The 16,919-nt window shown below is 43.4% G+C and overlaps 1 protein-coding gene across 2 annotated transcripts; it reads right to left on the minus strand.

Annotated features, from left to right (window-relative positions):
• Window positions 1-8,149: 8,149 nt before the first annotated feature.
• LOC110538008 (dynein axonemal light chain 4) lies at window positions 8,150-11,596 on the minus strand. Of its 2 annotated transcripts, none has more exons than XM_021624526.3 (4): window positions 11,038-11,596; window positions 10,370-10,453; window positions 10,170-10,253; window positions 8,150-9,696 (listed from the first exon to the last, which is right to left on the minus strand). In XM_021624526.3, exons 2-4 carry the CDS (start codon window positions 10,439-10,441, stop codon window positions 9,532-9,534), a joined length of 321 nt encoding a protein of 106 aa, XP_021480201.1. In that variant the 5' UTR covers window positions 10,442-10,453; window positions 11,038-11,596; the 3' UTR covers window positions 8,150-9,531. The 2 variants fall into 2 exon arrangements, with proteins under 2 accessions (XP_021480201.1, XP_021480200.1); XM_021624525.3 differs by having other exon boundaries at window positions 10,370-10,469; window positions 11,038-11,151.
• Window positions 11,597-16,919: the final 5,323 nt, after the last annotated feature.

Consider the following 16,919-nt stretch of genomic DNA (forward strand, 5'->3'; position numbering starts at 1 on the left):
ACAAAGTCATTGATAGTGAAACACCATAGCTATGAGAGAAATGACATGAATAATGCATATCATGTTACTTATAGGCTGCTCCCTATAGATGTTCATAGATTATTTTTAACCTGAGGCATTTTGTACGGAAAGTGTTGAAACAAAAAGAGCCAGCATAAATGTGTTGCTTTATTGTTTATTTATTGGTGTATATGTACTTGTAAAATGCACTTATAATGATGATACGTTAAAATAACGTTGTCTGTATTCTCTGTGTGTCTCTCTCTCTCTCACTCTCTCTCTGACACACATGCAAAAACGTGCGCGCATACACACACGCACTCACTCACATGCACATGCATGCACATGCACGCACACACACACACACACACACACACACACACACACACACACACACACACACACACACACACACACACACACACACACACACACACACACACACACACACACAAACACACACACTCACACTCACACAGAAAGACAGACACACAGAAGCTTCAAAGCCCGTCCTGTTTCCCTCAGAGCAGTTAAAGCTTAATGTAGGTTGCTTGGAAACGATCCAGAATTCTCACCATAATTGGAGAGTCTGTTACTTCAAACCAACCAGAAGATTAATCTGTAAGGTGTAGATTTGGACTAGAAAGAAAGGCATGGTACAAGAACAACGTTGACCTGATCTACTAATGTGTTGTACCTCAGAGACTAGGCAGACTTACTTATACAGTGTTGAGACAGAGAGAGGAAGAGAGAGACAGGAGAGAGAGGGAGAGTGTTTCATGTTACAGATGGTGGGTGAAATGATGGCGGGGCCAGCAGAGAGATGAGGGTAGAGCTCTTTGATGGCAGTCACTGTGGGTTGCGCTGGTGGTTCAGTCACTCACTGGCTACCAATGAATATTTAATTTAAATCCAGTGAAAGAGAGAGAGAGATAGATGGAGAGAATGAGAGAAGAAAAAGAGTGGGAGGAGAGGGAGAGATTAAGAGAAAGTAAGAAAAAAAAGCAATGGAAGGAGGGGAGAAATATGGAGTAGATGGAGTGAGGGGAAATATCATGCATGGGAAATGAACAGCAAGAGGGGACATGTGGAATACCAAGACATAGTGCTGGAAACGTGTTAATTTGCATTGATATGACGGATCCAGAGATTCCACACACATAGCCACACAGTTAAATAATCCTTGTGTAATCCTGCATAACGGCATTCCAAAAGGACTGTCATCCTTATCCCACCCTCATAATTCCTTTTTTCTTTAACTCCCTGACTCTTATTCTCTACAAATCCATCCCTCTCTCCCTCTCTGTTCCAAGGCAACAGCTTGTGGGATAGTGCTCATCCTCCCTGTCTCCCACTGGGACAATCTGTCACTGGCTATAGAGACAGAGAGAGAATGTGTGTGTCAGTGTGTCAGACTGTGTGTGTGTTGGTGGTGAGGGAGAGAGCATGGAGGAAGTAGAGGGAAAATAGGAGGGGGAGGCCCTAACATGAAAAAAACTACAGTTTATTATATAATACTACAGTACTTACTGTATAATTATACACAGTTGAAGTCTGAAGTTTACATACACCATAGCCAAATACATTTAAACTCCGTTATTTACAATTCCTGAATTTTAATCCTAGTAAAAATTCCCTGTCAGTTAGGATCACCACTTTATTTTAAGAAAGTGAAATGTCAGAATAATAGTAGAGAGAATGATTTATTTCAGTTTATATTTCTTTCATCACATTCCCAGTGGGTCAGAAGTTAACATACAGTCAATTAGTATTTGGTGGCATTGCCTTCAAATTGTTTAACTTGGGTCAAACATTTCAGGTAGCCCCCCACAAGCTTCCCACAATAAGTTGGGTGAATTTTGGCCCTGACAGAGCTGGTGTAACTGAGTCAGGTTTGTAGACCTCCTTGCTCGCACACACTTTTTCAGTTCTGCCCACAAATTCATCTGTAAGATTGAGGTCAGGGCCTTGTGATGGCCACTCCAATATCTTGACTTTTTGTCCTTAAGCCATTTTGCCACAACTTTGGAAGTATGCTTGGGGGTTATTGTCCATTTGGAAGACCCATTTGCGACCAAGCTTTAACTTCCTGACTGATGTCTTGAGATATTGCTTCAATACATCCGCATAACTCAAATGATGTCAATTAGCCTACCAGAAGTTTCTAAAGCCATGATGTATTTTCCGAAATTTTCCAAGCTGTTTAAATGCACAGTCAACTTAGTGTATGAAAAGTTCTGTGACCCACTGGAATTGTGATAGTCAATAATCTGTGAAATAATCTGTCTGCAAACAATTCTTGTAAAATGACTTGTCATGCACACAGTAGATGTCCTAACCGATTTGACAAAACTATAGTTTGTTAACAATACGTTTGTGGAGTGGTTTAAAAACGAGTTTTAATGATTCCAACCTAAGGGTATACATACTTCCAACTTCAACTGTATACTGAACAAAAATATAAACGCAACATGCAACAACTTCAAATATGTTACTGAGTTACAGTTCATATAAGGAGATAAGTCAATTGAAATAAATCCATTAGGCCCTAATCTATGGATTTCACATGACTGAGCAGTTGTGAAGTCATTGGTGGGCCTGGGAGGGTAATAGGCCCACCCACTTGGTAGCCAGGCCCACCCACTGGGGACCAGGCCCAGCCAATCAAAATGAGTTTTTCCACACAAAAAGGTTTTATTACAGACATAAATACTCCTCAGCACCCCCCACACCCCCCTTCAGACGATCCCCGCAGGTGAAGAAGCCGGATGTGGAGGTCCTGGGCAGGCGTGGTTACACGTGGTCTTCAGTTGTGAGGCCAGTTGGACGTACTGCCAAAATCTCTAAAACAATGTTGAAGGCAGCTTATGGTAGAGAAACTAACATTACATTCTCTGGCAACAGCTCTGGTGGACATTCCTGTAGTCAGCATGCCAATTGTAAAACTTAAGACATCTGTGGCATTGTGTTGTGTAACAAAACTGCACATTTTAAAGTTGCCTTTATTGTCCCCAGCACAAGGTGCACCTGTGTAATGACCATGCTGTTAAATCAGCTTCTTGATATACCACACCTGTCAGGTGGATGGATTATCTTGGAAAATGATAAATGTTTACTAATAGGGATGTAAACAAATTTGTTCACAAAATTCAAGAGAAATACGTTTTTGTGCATATGGAACATTTCTGGAATCTTTTATTTCAGCTCATGAAACATGGGACCAACATTTTATATTTTGCAGTTATATTTTTGTTCAGTGTAGTAAACTGTATACTTTAGAATACTATGTACAAAATGTAGTATCCCTCAATCATGTGTAGTACTTACTATAGAATTCTGTAGTATCCTAGAGAATACTATAGTAAATATAACAATATTATCTGCAAAAAAACACTGTAGTAAATACTACAGTAATGTCCACAAAAACACTATAGTGAATACTGTAATATTTATGCCATAGTATACTATGGTATTTGTTTTTCATGTGGGGGGATAGAGATGGAGAGAGGCAAGGGATCAAATTAGAGGAAGCAGAGAGAAGACCTGAACAGAAAAGAGAGAAGAAGGAAAAGCAATATTATTTTGCTCCAGCTGAATAAACGGAGAGAGAAATGAAACTAAGGCAGACAGAGCAACAAATAAAAAGGAATACATGAGGGAAAAATATAACTCAGGGAGAGACTAGAGGGTTCTGGGAATTTGGGATGATTTAGAAGAGGAAAAGAAAGCTAAGATTTAAAACCACTCTTACTGCTTGCACTCAATAACAGTGTGAGGCGGAGTATTGAGCAGTATATCATTAATTCTCTAGTCTAGGAGATAGGACGCTCTGAGGTTCACTCACCCCCAGGGAGATAGGACGCTCTGAGGTTCACTCACCCCCAGGGAGATAGGACGCTCTTAGGTTCACTCACCCCCAGGGAGATAGGACGCTCTTAGGTTCACTCACCCCCAGGGAGATAGGACGCTCTGAGGTTCACTCACCCCCAGGGAGATAGGACGCTCTTAGGTTCACTCACCCCCAGGGAGATAGGACGCTCTGAGGTTCACTCACCCCCAGGGAGATAGGACGCTCTGAGGTTCACTCACCCCCAGGGAGATAGGACGCTCTTAGGTTCACTCACCCCCAGGGAGATAGGACGCTCTGAGGTTCACTCACCCCCAGGGAGATAGGACGCTCTGAGGTTCACTCACCCCCAGGGAGATAGGACGGTATTAGGTTCACCCACCCCCATGGAGATAGGACGCTCTTAGGTTCACTCACCCCCAGGGAGATAGGACGCTCTTAGGTTCACTCACCCCCAGGGAGATAGGACGCTCTGAGGTTCACTCACCCCCAGGGAGATAGGACGCTCTGAGGTTCACTCACCCCCAGGGAGATAGGACGCTCTGAGGTTCACTCACCCCCAGGGAGATAGGACGCTCTTAGGTTCACTCACCCCCAGGACGATAGGACGGTATTAGGTTCACCCACCCCCATGGAGATAGGACGCTCTTAGGTTCACTCACCCCCAGGGAGATAGGACGCTCTTAGGTTCACTCACCCCCAGGGAGATAGGACGCTCTGAGGTTCACTCACCCCCAGGGAGATAGGACGCTCTGAGGTTCACTCACCCCAGGGAGATAGGACGCTCTTAGGTTCACTCACCCCCAGGGAGATAGGACGCTCTGAGGTTCACTCACCCCAGGGAGATAGGACGCTCTTAGGTTCACTCACCCCCAGGACGATAGGACGGTATTAGGTTCACCCACCCCCATGGAGATAGGACGCTCTTAGGTTCACTCACCCCCAGGGAGATAGGACGCTCTTAGGTTCACTCACCCCCAGGACGATAGGACGCTCTTAGGTTCACTCACCCCCAGGGAGATAGGACGGTATTAGGTTCACCCACCCCCATGGAGATAGGACGCTCTTAGGTTCACTCACACCCTGGGAGATAGGACGCTCTTAGGTTCACTCACCCCCAGGGAGATAGGACGCTCTTAGGTTCACTCACACCCTGGGAGATAGGACGCTCTGAGGTTCACTCACCCCCAGGGAGATAGGACGCTCTGAGGTTCACTCACCCCCAGGGAGATAGGACGCTCTTAGGTTCACTCACCCCCAGGACGATAGGACGGTATTAGGTTCACCCACCCCCATGGAGATAGGACGCTCTTAGGTTCACTCACACCCTGGGAGATAGGACGCTCTTAGGTTCACTCACCCCCAGGGAGATAGGACGCTCTTAGGTTCACTCACACCCTGGGAGATAGGACGCTCTTAGGTTCACTCACCCCCAGGGAGATAGGACGCTCTTAGGTTCACTCACACCCTGGGAGATAGGACACTCTTAGGTTCACTCACCCCCAGGGAGATAGGACGCTCTTAGGTTCACTCACCCCCAGGGAGATAGGACGCTCTTAGGTTCACTCACCCCCAGGGAGATAGGACGCTCTTAGGTTATCTCACCCCAGGGAGATAGGACCCGCTTAGGTTCACTCACCCCAGGGAGATAGGACGCTCTTAGGTTCACTCACCCCCAGGGAGATAGGACGCTCTTAGGTTCACTCACCCCCAGGGAGATAGGATGCTCTTAGGTTCACTCACCCCCAGGGAGATAGGACGCTCTTAGGTTCACTCACCCCAGGGAGATAGGACCCTCTTAGGTTCACTCACCCCAGGGAGATAGGACCCTCTTAGGTTCACTCACCCCAGGGAGATAGGACACTCTTAGGTTCACTCACCCCCAGGGAGATAGGACCCTCTTAAGTTCACTCACCCCCAGGGAGATAGGACGCTCTTAGGTTCACTCACCCCCAGGACGATAGGACGCTCTTAAGTTCACTCATCACTCATTCTTACTGGACAATTTCAGTTAGGTCCCTCCCCATTTCATCCCATTTGCTTTATAGTGAATAGACACTAGAGACATACTGTATATACAGTGCCTTGCGAAAGTATTCGGCCCCCTTGAACTTTGCGACCTTTTGACACATTTCAGGCTTTAAACATAAAGATATAAAACTGTATTGTTTTGTGAAGAATCAACAACAAGTGGGACACAATCATGAAGTGGAACGACATTTATTGGATATTTCAAACTTTTTTATCAAATCAAAAACTGAAAAATTGTGCGTGCAAAATTATTCAGCCCCTTTACTTTCAGTGCAGCAAACTCTCTCCAGAAGTTCAGTGAGGATCTCTGAATGATCCAATGTTAACCTAAATGACTAATGATGATAAATACAATCCACCTGTGTGTAATCAAGTCTCCGTATAAATGCACCTGCACTGTGATAGTCTCAGAGGTCCGTTAAAAGCGCAGAGAGCATCATGAAGAACAAGGAACACACCAGGCAGGTCCGAGATACTGTTGTGAAGAAGTTTAAAGCCGGATTTGGATACTGTTAAGGGAATTTTTATCAATGATGACTAATTATGTATACATTTCAATCAGGACTGACTAGTCCAAATGCTATTATGTACTGTACATATATGAATTTTCTCTCTTGCTCCCATTCCCAATTGTATATAATATAGTCAGGAGTTTAGTAACAAAGACGGTCTGTTCCTTTGTACAAATGAATGAACTATCTCCAGATGTCAGGGACGGACTATCTCCAGACTGTCTAGAATGCTGATTTACAGTGATTGACCTTGGCTTTAGGAGAGGAGGGAAGGCTCGAGAAACTATAGGGCCTCTCTACCGGTGTCATGAAAGAGATAGAACATTTAGAAAACGCTGACGTCATTTTCAGTTTATAACCTGTGGTAAAATGTGTATGTACCCAGTACTCTCTTGAAATAAACGCTGTTACCTGAGTTTAAGACTGGGGCTCTGTCCATTCCTATAATAATAATATGGGTTTTACGATCCCATAGAATGCATTTACAGAGTAATTAATTCTGATTGGGAAATAATACAGAGGAATTTAGAATTCCACTAACAGATACAAAAATATTTCCCAAGCTTTAAACATCCCAAGGAGCACTGTGCAAGCGATAATATTGAAATGGAAGGAGTATCAGACCACTGCAAATCTACCAAGACCTGGCCGTCCCTCTAAACTTTCAGCTCATACAAGGAGAAGACTGATCAGAGATGCAGCCAAGAGGCCCATGATCACTCTGGATGAACTGCAGAGATCTACAGCTGAGGTGGGAGACTCTGTCCATAGGATAACAATCAGTCGTATATTGCACAAATCTGGCCTTTATGGAAGAGTGGCAAGAAGAAAGCCATTTCTTAAAGATATCCATAAAAAGTGTCGTTTAAAGTTTGCCACAAGCCACCTGGGAGACACACCAAACATGTGGAAGAAGGTGCTCTGGTCAGATGAAACCAAAATTGAACTTTTTGGCAACAATGCAAAACGTTATGTTTGGCGTAAAAGCAACACAGCTCATCACACTGAACACACCATCCCCACTGTCAAACATGGTGGTGGCAGCATCATGGTTTGGGCCTGCTTTTCTTCAGCAGGGACAGGGAAGATGGTTAAAATTGATGGGAAGATGGATGGAGCCAAATACAGGACGATTCTGGAAAAAAAACCTGATGGAGTCTGCAAAAGACCTGAGACTGGGACGGAGATTTGTCTTCCAAAAAGACAATGATCCAAAACATAAAGCAAAATCTACAATGAAATGGTTCAAAAATAAACATATCCAGGTGTTAGAATGGCCAAGTTAAAGTCCAGACCTGAATCCAATCGAGAATCTGTGGAAAGAACTGAAAACTTCTGTTCACAAATGCTCTCCATCCAACCTCACTGAGCTCGAGCATTTTTGCAAGAAGGAATGGGAAAAAATGTCAGTCTCTCGATGTGCAAAACTGATAGAGACATACCCCAAGCGACTTACAGCTGTAATCGCAGCAAAAGGTGGCGCTACAAAGTATTAACTTAGGGGGGCTGAATAATTTTGCAGTTTGTCAGTTTTTGATTTGTTAAAAAAGTTTGAAATATCCAATAAATGTCGTTCCACTTCATGATTGTGTCCCACTTGTTGTTGATTCTTCACAAAAAAATACAGTTTTATATCTTTATGTTTGAAGCCTGAAATGTGGCAAAAGGTCGCAAAGTTCAAGGGGGCCAAGGCACTGTATAAATCCCCGGTCCACATACTGTCATTCACTTTCAACAAACAACACCCAAAATCGGAAGATTTGAAAAAACTCTATTTTTTTAATCACTTTCAGGAATAATTTCATGTTCAATGAATTTATGCAAACACACAGTGTTGAAGTGAAAACAACAATACAACGCATCAGTGTTATGGTACCTGGTGACATCCACAGTTGGCAACATAAAGGTTTCTATGTGGCAATGAGACTGCATGCCTAGGTTGATATTCATTGAAATGCAATGCCTAGGCCTAGAGAGGCAGAATAGCTCATGTAATATCATCAGTTGTGATACAAATTCAGAACAACGACACCTATCCATGACATTCTTATAACAGTGGTGTGACAGAAAATAACAATTTCAACAATAAGTTCTTTCATAAAAAGCCCATGACGATCCTATACAAAATCAGATTCCATCTTCACATTCAAATTCAAGTATTTACTGTACATTGAGAGGATATAAAAGTCCCTGTGCTATCTTATCAGTTATAGGAGGAGTAGAGACACAGACAAGGGTGGCTTATGGGACTCATGTCTGAAAGGTGAAGACTAAAGCTATACTACTAAAGACAGAGATAAAAAATATATATATATCTAGAGAGGATTGGAGAACAGAGATTGTGTGAATTGAGAGCAACAAGAATCTAGAGAGAGGATTGGAGAACAGAGATGGTGTGAATTGAGAGCAACAAGAATCTAGAGAGAGGATTAGAGAAACAGAGTGTGTGAATTGAGAGCAATAAGAACGACTGAGAGAGGGTGTGTGCTTGTGTAAGGATGTTTTTCAGCAGATGGCATGGCAGCCCACCGAGACGACAGTGTGCCAACGTACAGGCGGTGTGGAGGAAAGACATGGAGCTGGATGCATTTTTTTTTCTTCTCCAAAGGTGAGCATGAGGAGATGATGAGAACACGCATGCCGCCTCGAGTTAAAGAAGTAGAGCAGAAAGTAATAGGGAAAGAGAGTGCAAGTGTTTCAGCCCCACTGAATTCCATCAGTAGGATAGTAGGAGAGACACCAGACTCCTTCATGCAGTGAACTCACTGTTCTGTAGAAACTATCACATCTGTATACAGATAAGACTTGGTCATTTTCATACTGTATGTGCACACACAAGTCAAGAGTGTGACATGCTGATATTGAATACAATATATCAAGAGTGACTTAGCCTAATCAATCAATGACGTAAGGGACATCACACACGCTCGCAAACACGTGTACACACACACCCCCTCCATTCCCACCACACATACACGATCAGTAAATGACAAAGAAAAAGACTGCATAGCTCAGAGATGGGTGAATCATCCAGGATGTGTATATAAATATATAAACACACTCGTTAGGTAGAGACAGACTGGATGGGAGGGGTGTGTGTGTGTAGCCTGTGTGTGTTTTGTGTGAGCGCCTGTGTGTGTGCTAAGCGCACTTCCACACACACACGGCCAGGCTGCCTCCAAAGAACATGTAGAGCAGGTTCTTGACCTCGTGTGTCACCTCGAAGCCAAAGCCCTCCCCGATCACCACGTGCCACGAGCTGCCAAACTTTTTATCCATCGACTCCTTGATCATCTTCGCCGCATTCTGAAACGGAGAGAGCGAGAGAGAGGTTAGAGAACATACAGAAACCAAATCTGAAGCTGTAAATGTACATTTTCATGCAAATTTTTCATCAATTCACGATGTTAGCGAAAATTCAGAGTTAAACGCACAGATGTTTAAAGTTATGGGATCCGGCCAATAATAACTGGACCCACTGGGGGTAGAACACTTATCCATAACAAGCACCTGAGGACAGGAACGAGGGATCCGTTTGGAATCGGACCTTTGAGGGAGGAGAGGAAGTGATGGAGGGGGTAAAATACAGAGAGGAGGAGGAGAGAGAGACAACCAGTGTTCTAGTCCAGATGGACACACAGGGTTGCTGGCATGAGTGGTGAGGCAGGCTGACACAATGCCCGACTGGCTGAGTGGGTGGATTAAAGCAATAGTGAGTGTGCTGTAATAATCTTGTTGAACAGTGTGTGTACAGACAGACAGACAGACAGAGTCCTGACCTCATTGTTGGTGGCAAACTTCTCACAGGCTGTGACACACAGTTCCATCGTTTCCACTCTCATCTCCTCTGGCATGTCTGTGTGCTGTGAAGAAATCAGAACAATACATTACAACACTCACCATTTACTCCACGAAACCCAGTCACAAAGCCTGTACTTGTGAACCACATATATGTCACAGCAGCTAGACTCTGTCTCACCCTGATGAGTGGGAAGCTGTGGAGCCTCTTGTAATCAGCCTCCTCCTTCTTGCTCTCTGTTGTCTCTGCCATTCCCCTCTCCTTCTACAGAGAAAACACACTCACATTTGAATGGAAGCATTAGCCTTCGGGCCACAATGTTTGTCAAGTACTAGCTATGAGAAAAGGCTGAACTTAAGAGACGCTCCTAGTCCTGCTCACTTCGTCTTCTTCTATCCATGACAACACAAGCAAGGAATGTAGTGACTGCAGGGTAGGCCACTATGGCCAGGAAAGTGACGTGCATGACATTGTCAAGCATATTTAGGAAATTATCAAAAATGGGTGAAAGGTGTCCACAGGGTTGACTAGCTAACGTTAGCTAGCTAGCTAGTAACGGTAGTCTTTATTCGTGTAACGTTAGCTATGACAGCCAACTTTAACAGGTAGCTGCTACCTAACTAGACATCTTACTAAAGTATCTGCCTTACTAAAGTATCTGCCTAACTAGCAAACTGTAACGTTAGCTAGTTAGTTATCTTGTGTGGGTTGTTGTCTTGCCTTCTCACTAACGTTCTCTTAGTTGCAACCATTGCACGCCGTTATGAGCCATTCTTCTTTGAAATGTACTTGATTATGGCTAGCAAGTTAACTAAATAGCTAGCTAGATAACCTAGCTAGCTACTTACCTCTGGCTAGTTTATCAGGAGAAGCTTGGTCCATTTATTGTTGACATGGAAACATGTCGGCCATAGCAACCGCTTCTTTCGTCCCGCTCTCCTTCTTCTCCTTGTGCGTTTCCGGCAGACTAGACTCTGTATTGCGTATTGCTACCATTCTCAGGTCGGAGTGCGAATTACATATTCAAATATGTAATAGCCTCACACCCGTAGCAGGCCGGTGGAATGGAGAAACGACAGAAGCTTCCTTGCTATTTCGCTCTACCTCTCAATTGAGCCCAAAATCGTTACAAGCGAAAATGTGTTTATAACTCAGCCAACTAACAGAGAAAAAGTGATCCTATCCTCAGCATACCGCCTGCAACAGGACATGCTTCACTGTCTCTACCTCCCCAGGACTCACACTTCCAATCTGGGGGTTTACCCACTAACAATGACCCAAACTTAGCCTTGTCAACAGAACCCCATCCCTCCTTTCACTCCCCAGGTATACCTATGACCCTCCTCACAGAATTCTGGATAGAGAAAAAATACCTTCCCTGCTGCTCTCTCTCCCACTCACGTTGTCACTCCTGGGTCAACCCCTCCACTATGATGCCCCTACATTCCATCCCCCCCTAACAGGACCACCACATCTACCTCCTCCTTCTTCAGAGCTGCCTTCTCTACCTTATTTGCAGCAAGGCTCAGTGTAACATGGCAGTGTTGCCATTGTTTACAAAAGTGTTTCTTTGTAATGTCGAAATAGACATGTCTTCAACACCCATATCACACACTCACAAACTGTAAATATATGTGCTTATGTTGTACTAGCAATTGGTGAGAGAGAGCCTCAAATATCACATTCAATTGTACATATCCACTGTATACATGAACCGCAGCAAAGTTGGTTCCTGTTTCAATCACATCTTTGGTCATGTTCTCGTGGGTCAAACAAAAACACCCTAATGATTGGTTGACAATAGAGCTTCGCCCAATGCATGCGATGGCTGCAGGATGAAGTTGGTGAAGAGCAACTGAAGACATTTGCAGTCGACTGCAGTCATAACTTCATGACCTTTGGTCACATGCTTTTTGTAAAGTTCATGCAGTTGTTGCGTAAGTCTCACAATTTCTATCCCCATAATGCAAGGCTTGACAAAAGTGATCTGCTCGAATGCACTCACTCTTTTCAAAACACTTCGATACAGCTATGACTAAAAGTGATTTTCGTAGCAGGTTAGAAGAAAATTTTCGCTGAACCCTAACTCTTTTCCTAACCTTAACCTAATTATCCTACTCTGTTGAATAAATTCTCCTGACCTGCTCCATAAGTTCTCCTAACCTGCTATGAAAAAGTAACTTCCGGTCGTAGCTGTATCAAAATGGCATGGAAAGAGTGGCCGTGTTTGAGCAGACCACATTTGTCAAGTCGGTTACCATCATTGCATTATGGGGTTATAATAGTTGTCGACTGCATGAACTTTACAAAAATCACTTGATCAACAGCAACTTCATCCTGCAGCCATCACCTGCATTGTGGGAGGCTCTATTGTCAGCCAATCATTAGGGTGTTTTTGTTTGACACACACGAACGTGACCGAAGATGTGACTGAAACCGAAACCAACTTTGCCACAAATCATGTATACAGTCGATTATGTACAAATTAATGTGATATGAGTCTCTCTCTGTCACCAATTGATTGTACAATGTACACACATACAGTTGAAGTCGGAAGTTTACATACACTTTAGCCAAATATATTTAAACCCCGTTTTTCACAATTCCTGACAATTAATCCTAGTAAAAATTTCCTGTCTTAGGTCAGTTAGGATCACCACTTTATTTAAGAATGTGAAATGTCAGAATAATAGCAGAGAGAATGATTTATTTCAGCTTATATTTCTTTCATCACATTCCCAGTGGATCAGAAGTGTACATACACTCAATTAATATTTGGTAGCATTGCCTTTAAATTGTTTACCTTGGGTCAAATGTTTTGGGTAGCCTTCCACAAGCTTCCCACAATAAGTTGGGTTAATTTTGGCCCATTCCTCCTGACAGAGCTGGTGTAACTGAGTCAGGTTTGTAGACCTCCTTGCTCGCACACGCTTTTTCAGTTCTGCCCACAAATTGTCTATAGGATTGAGGTCAGGGCTTTGTGATGGACACTCCAATACTTTGACTTTGTTGTCCTTAAGCCATTTTGCCACAACTTTGGAAGTATGCTTGGGGTCATTGTCCATTTGGAAGACCCATTTGCGACCAAGCTTTAACTTCCTGAGATGTTGCTTCAATATATCCACATAATTTTCCTACCTCATGATGCCATCTATTTTGTGAAGTGCACCAGTCCCTCCTGCAGCAAAGAACACCCACAACATGATGCTGCAACCCCTGTGCTTCAAGGTTGGGATGGTGTTCTTCGGCTTGCAAGCCTCTCCCTTTTTCCTCCAAACATAACAATGGCCAAACAGTTCTATTTTTGTTTCACCAGACCAAGGGACATTTCTCCAAAAAGTACGATCTTTGTCCCCATGTGCAGTTGCAAACCGTAGTCTGGCTTTTTTTATGGTGGTTTTGGAGCAGTGGCCTCATCCTTGCTGAGCGGCCTTCCAGGTTATGTCGATATAGGACTCGTTTTTACTGTGGATATAGATACTTTTGTACCTGTTTCCTCCAGCATGTTCACAAGGTCCTTTGCTGTTGTTCTGGGATTGACTTGCACTTTTTGCACCAAAGTACGTTTATCTCTAGGAGACAGAACACATCTCCTTCCTGAGCAGTATGACGGCTGCGTGGTCCCATGGTGTTTATACTTGTGTACTATTGTTTGTACAGATGAATGTGGTACCTTCAGGCATTTGGAAATTGCTCCCAAGGATGAACCAGACTTGTGGAGGTCTACAATTTATTCTGAGGTCTTGGCTGATTTCATTTGATTTTCCCATGATGTCAAGCAAAGAGGCACTGAGTTTGAAGGTAGGCCTTGAAATACATCCACAGGTACACCCCCAATTGACTCAAATGATGTCAATCAGCCTATCAGAAGTTTCTAAAGCCATGACATAATTTTCTGGAATTTTCCAAGCTGTTTAAAGGCACAGTCAACTTAGTGTATGTAAACAATTGTTGACAAATTACTTGTGTCATGCACAAAGTAGATGTCCTAACCGACTTGTCAAAACAATAGTTTGTTAACAAGAAATTAGTGGAGTGGTTGAAAAACAAGGTTTAATGACTCCAACCTAAGTGTATGTAAACTTCCGACTTCAACTGTCTCTATTTTCAAGTTTGTGATATGGGGGTTGGAGAAATGTTTATTATAATAAACAATGGCAACATTGACTTGTTGCACTGAGCTTTGCTGTTGGAAAACCACATCAGTACCCGACTGTCGGCTGCCGCGGATTAACCTCCCACTACTTCACTCGACTTACAGTTGGTTGCTTGCACCTTACCGATCAAACTAGCCCAGTGTTTCTCTTTCATTCCATAGAGGAACGAGCAAGTGAGGGTATAACTTCTGGAAATAACTTCCATGAAATCCACAACTAATTGTATTCACTGTAGTCTCTAGTCAACAATGAAAACAGTTGTTAATGTCCAAAAAATGTACAACCATTGAATCTATATGTTTTGACCAAGACAGTTTATAATCTAAGGTAACACCAAGTAATTTGGTCTGCTCAATTTGTTCAACAGCCACACCATTTATTACCAGATTCAGCTGGGGTCTAGAACTTAGGGAATGATTTGCACCAAATACAATGCTCTTAGTTATGGAGATGTTCAGGACCAGTTTATTACTAAAACAGACTGCAACTCTTTGTTAAAGGTTTAAGTGATTACATTAGCTGTGGTTGCTGATTTGTATATGGTTGAATAATCAGCATACAATGGACACACATGCTTTGTTTAATGCCAGTGGCAGGCCATTGGTAAAAATAAAAAAGAGTAGAAGACCTAGAGAGCTGCCCTACGGTACACCACACTTTTGAATTATGTTTGAATTAGAAAAGCTTCCCTAAAAAAATCTCTGAGTTCTATTAGATAGATAGCTACAGTGGGGCAAAAAAGTATTTAGTCAGCCACCAATTGTGCAAGTTCTCCCACTTAAAAAAATGAGAGAGGCCTGTAATTTTCATCATAGGTACACTTCAAATATGACAGACAAAATGAGAAAAAAAATCCAGAAAATCACAATGTAGGATTTTTAATGAATTTATTTGCAAATTATAGTGGAAAATAAGTATTTGGTCACCTACAAACAAGCAAGATTTCTGGCTCTCACAGACCTGTAACTTCTTCTTTAAGAGGCTCCTCTGTCCTCCACTCGTTACCTGTATTAATGGCACCTGTTTGAACTTGTTATCAGAATAAAAGACACCTGTCCACAACCTCAAACAGTCACACTCCAAACTCCACTATGGCCAAGACCAAAGAGCTGTCAAAGGACACCAGAAACAAAATTGTAGACCTGCACCAGGCTGGGAAGACTGAATCTGCAATAGGTAAGCAGCTTGGTTTGAAGAAATCAACTGTGGGAGCAATTATTAGGAAATGGAAGACATACAAGACCACTGATAATCTCCCTCGATCTGGGGCTCCACGCAAGATCTCACCCCGTGGGGTCAAAATGATCCCAAAAACGGTGAGCAAAAATCCCAGAACCACACGGGGGGACCTAGTGAATGACCTGCAGAGAGCTAGGACCAAAGTAACAAAGCCTACCATCAGTAACACACTACGCCGCCAGGGACTCAAATCCTACAGTTTTTGTTAAAAACTCAACTCATCGTGTTTGGAGGACAAAGAATGCTGAGTTGCATCCAAAGAACACCATACCTACTGTGAAGCATGGGGGTGGAAACATCATGCTTTGGGGCTGTTTTTCTGCAAAGGGACCAGGACGACTGATCCGTGTAAAGGAAAGAATGAATCGGGCCATGTATCATGAGATTTTGAGTGAAAACCTCCTTCCATCAGCGAGGGCATTGAAGATGAAACGTGGCTGGGTCTTTCAGCATGACAATGATCCCAAACACACCGCCCGGGCAACGAAGGAGTGGCTTCGTAAGAAGCATTTCAAGGTCCTGGAGTGGCCTAGCCACTCAGATCTCAACCCCATAGAAAATGTTTGGAGTTGAAAGTCCGTGTTGCCTAGCAACAGCCCCAAAACATCACTGCTCTAGAGGAGATCTGCATGGAGGAATGGGCCAAAATACCAGCAACAGTGTGTGAAAACCTTGTGAAAACTTAAAGAATATGTTTGACCTCTGTGCCCTTCTCATTAAGCATGCTGAAAGTCTGTTTTTTTTTTACAGAGAAATACCATTGTATTTGGTCAAGAACAATGTTTTTTTTTGGGGGGGGGGGGGGGATCGTCGGACGAGGCCACAGTGTCCCCCGAACCAACCCCTGTCTCAGTCTCCAGTATCTATGCTGCAATAGTCTATGTGCTGGGGGGCTAGGGTCAGTCTGTTATATCTAACGTAATTCTCTTGTCTTATCTGGTGTCCTGTGTGATTTTTAGTACAGTATGCTCCAGTTTCAACTGTTCTGCCTGCGGCTAGGGAACCCTGACCTGTTCACCGGATGTGCTACCTTATCCCGGACCTGCTGTTTTCAAATCTCTCTCTGCCACACCTGCTGTCTCGACCTCTGAATGCTCAGCTATGAAAAGCCAACTGCAATTTACTCCTGAGATACAGACCTGTTGCACCCTCTAAAACCACAGATTATTATTTGATCTTGCTGGTCATCTATGAATGTTTGAACATCTTGAAGAACAATCTGGCCTTAAATGGCCATGTACTCCTAAAGTACTCCTAAAGTCTCCATCCGACACAGCCAGAAGAGGACTGGCAACCCCTCAGGGCCTGGTTTCTCTCTAGGCTTCTTCCTAGGT

This window comes from Oncorhynchus mykiss, chromosome 12, assembly GCF_057628025.1.
Source record: "Oncorhynchus mykiss isolate SJ-2025 chromosome 12, ASM5762802v1, whole genome shotgun sequence".
Taxonomy (NCBI): Eukaryota; Metazoa; Chordata; class Actinopteri; order Salmoniformes; family Salmonidae; genus Oncorhynchus; species Oncorhynchus mykiss.

Excerpts from the sequence above, each read along its gene's own strand:
- LOC110538008 (XM_021624526.3), bottom strand. The coding sequence starts at position 10,441 with ATGGCAGAGACAACAGAGAGCAAGAAGGAGGAGGCTGATTACAAGAGG. Across the intron at positions 10,254-10,369 it reads ACAGCTTCCCACTCATCAGG|CACACAGACATGCCAGAGGA; the intron begins GTGAGACAGAGT and ends ATTTCTTCACAG. Across the intron at positions 9,697-10,169 it reads AGTTTGCCACCAACAATGAG|AATGCGGCGAAGATGATCAA; the intron begins GTCAGGACTCTG and ends TCTCCGTTTCAG.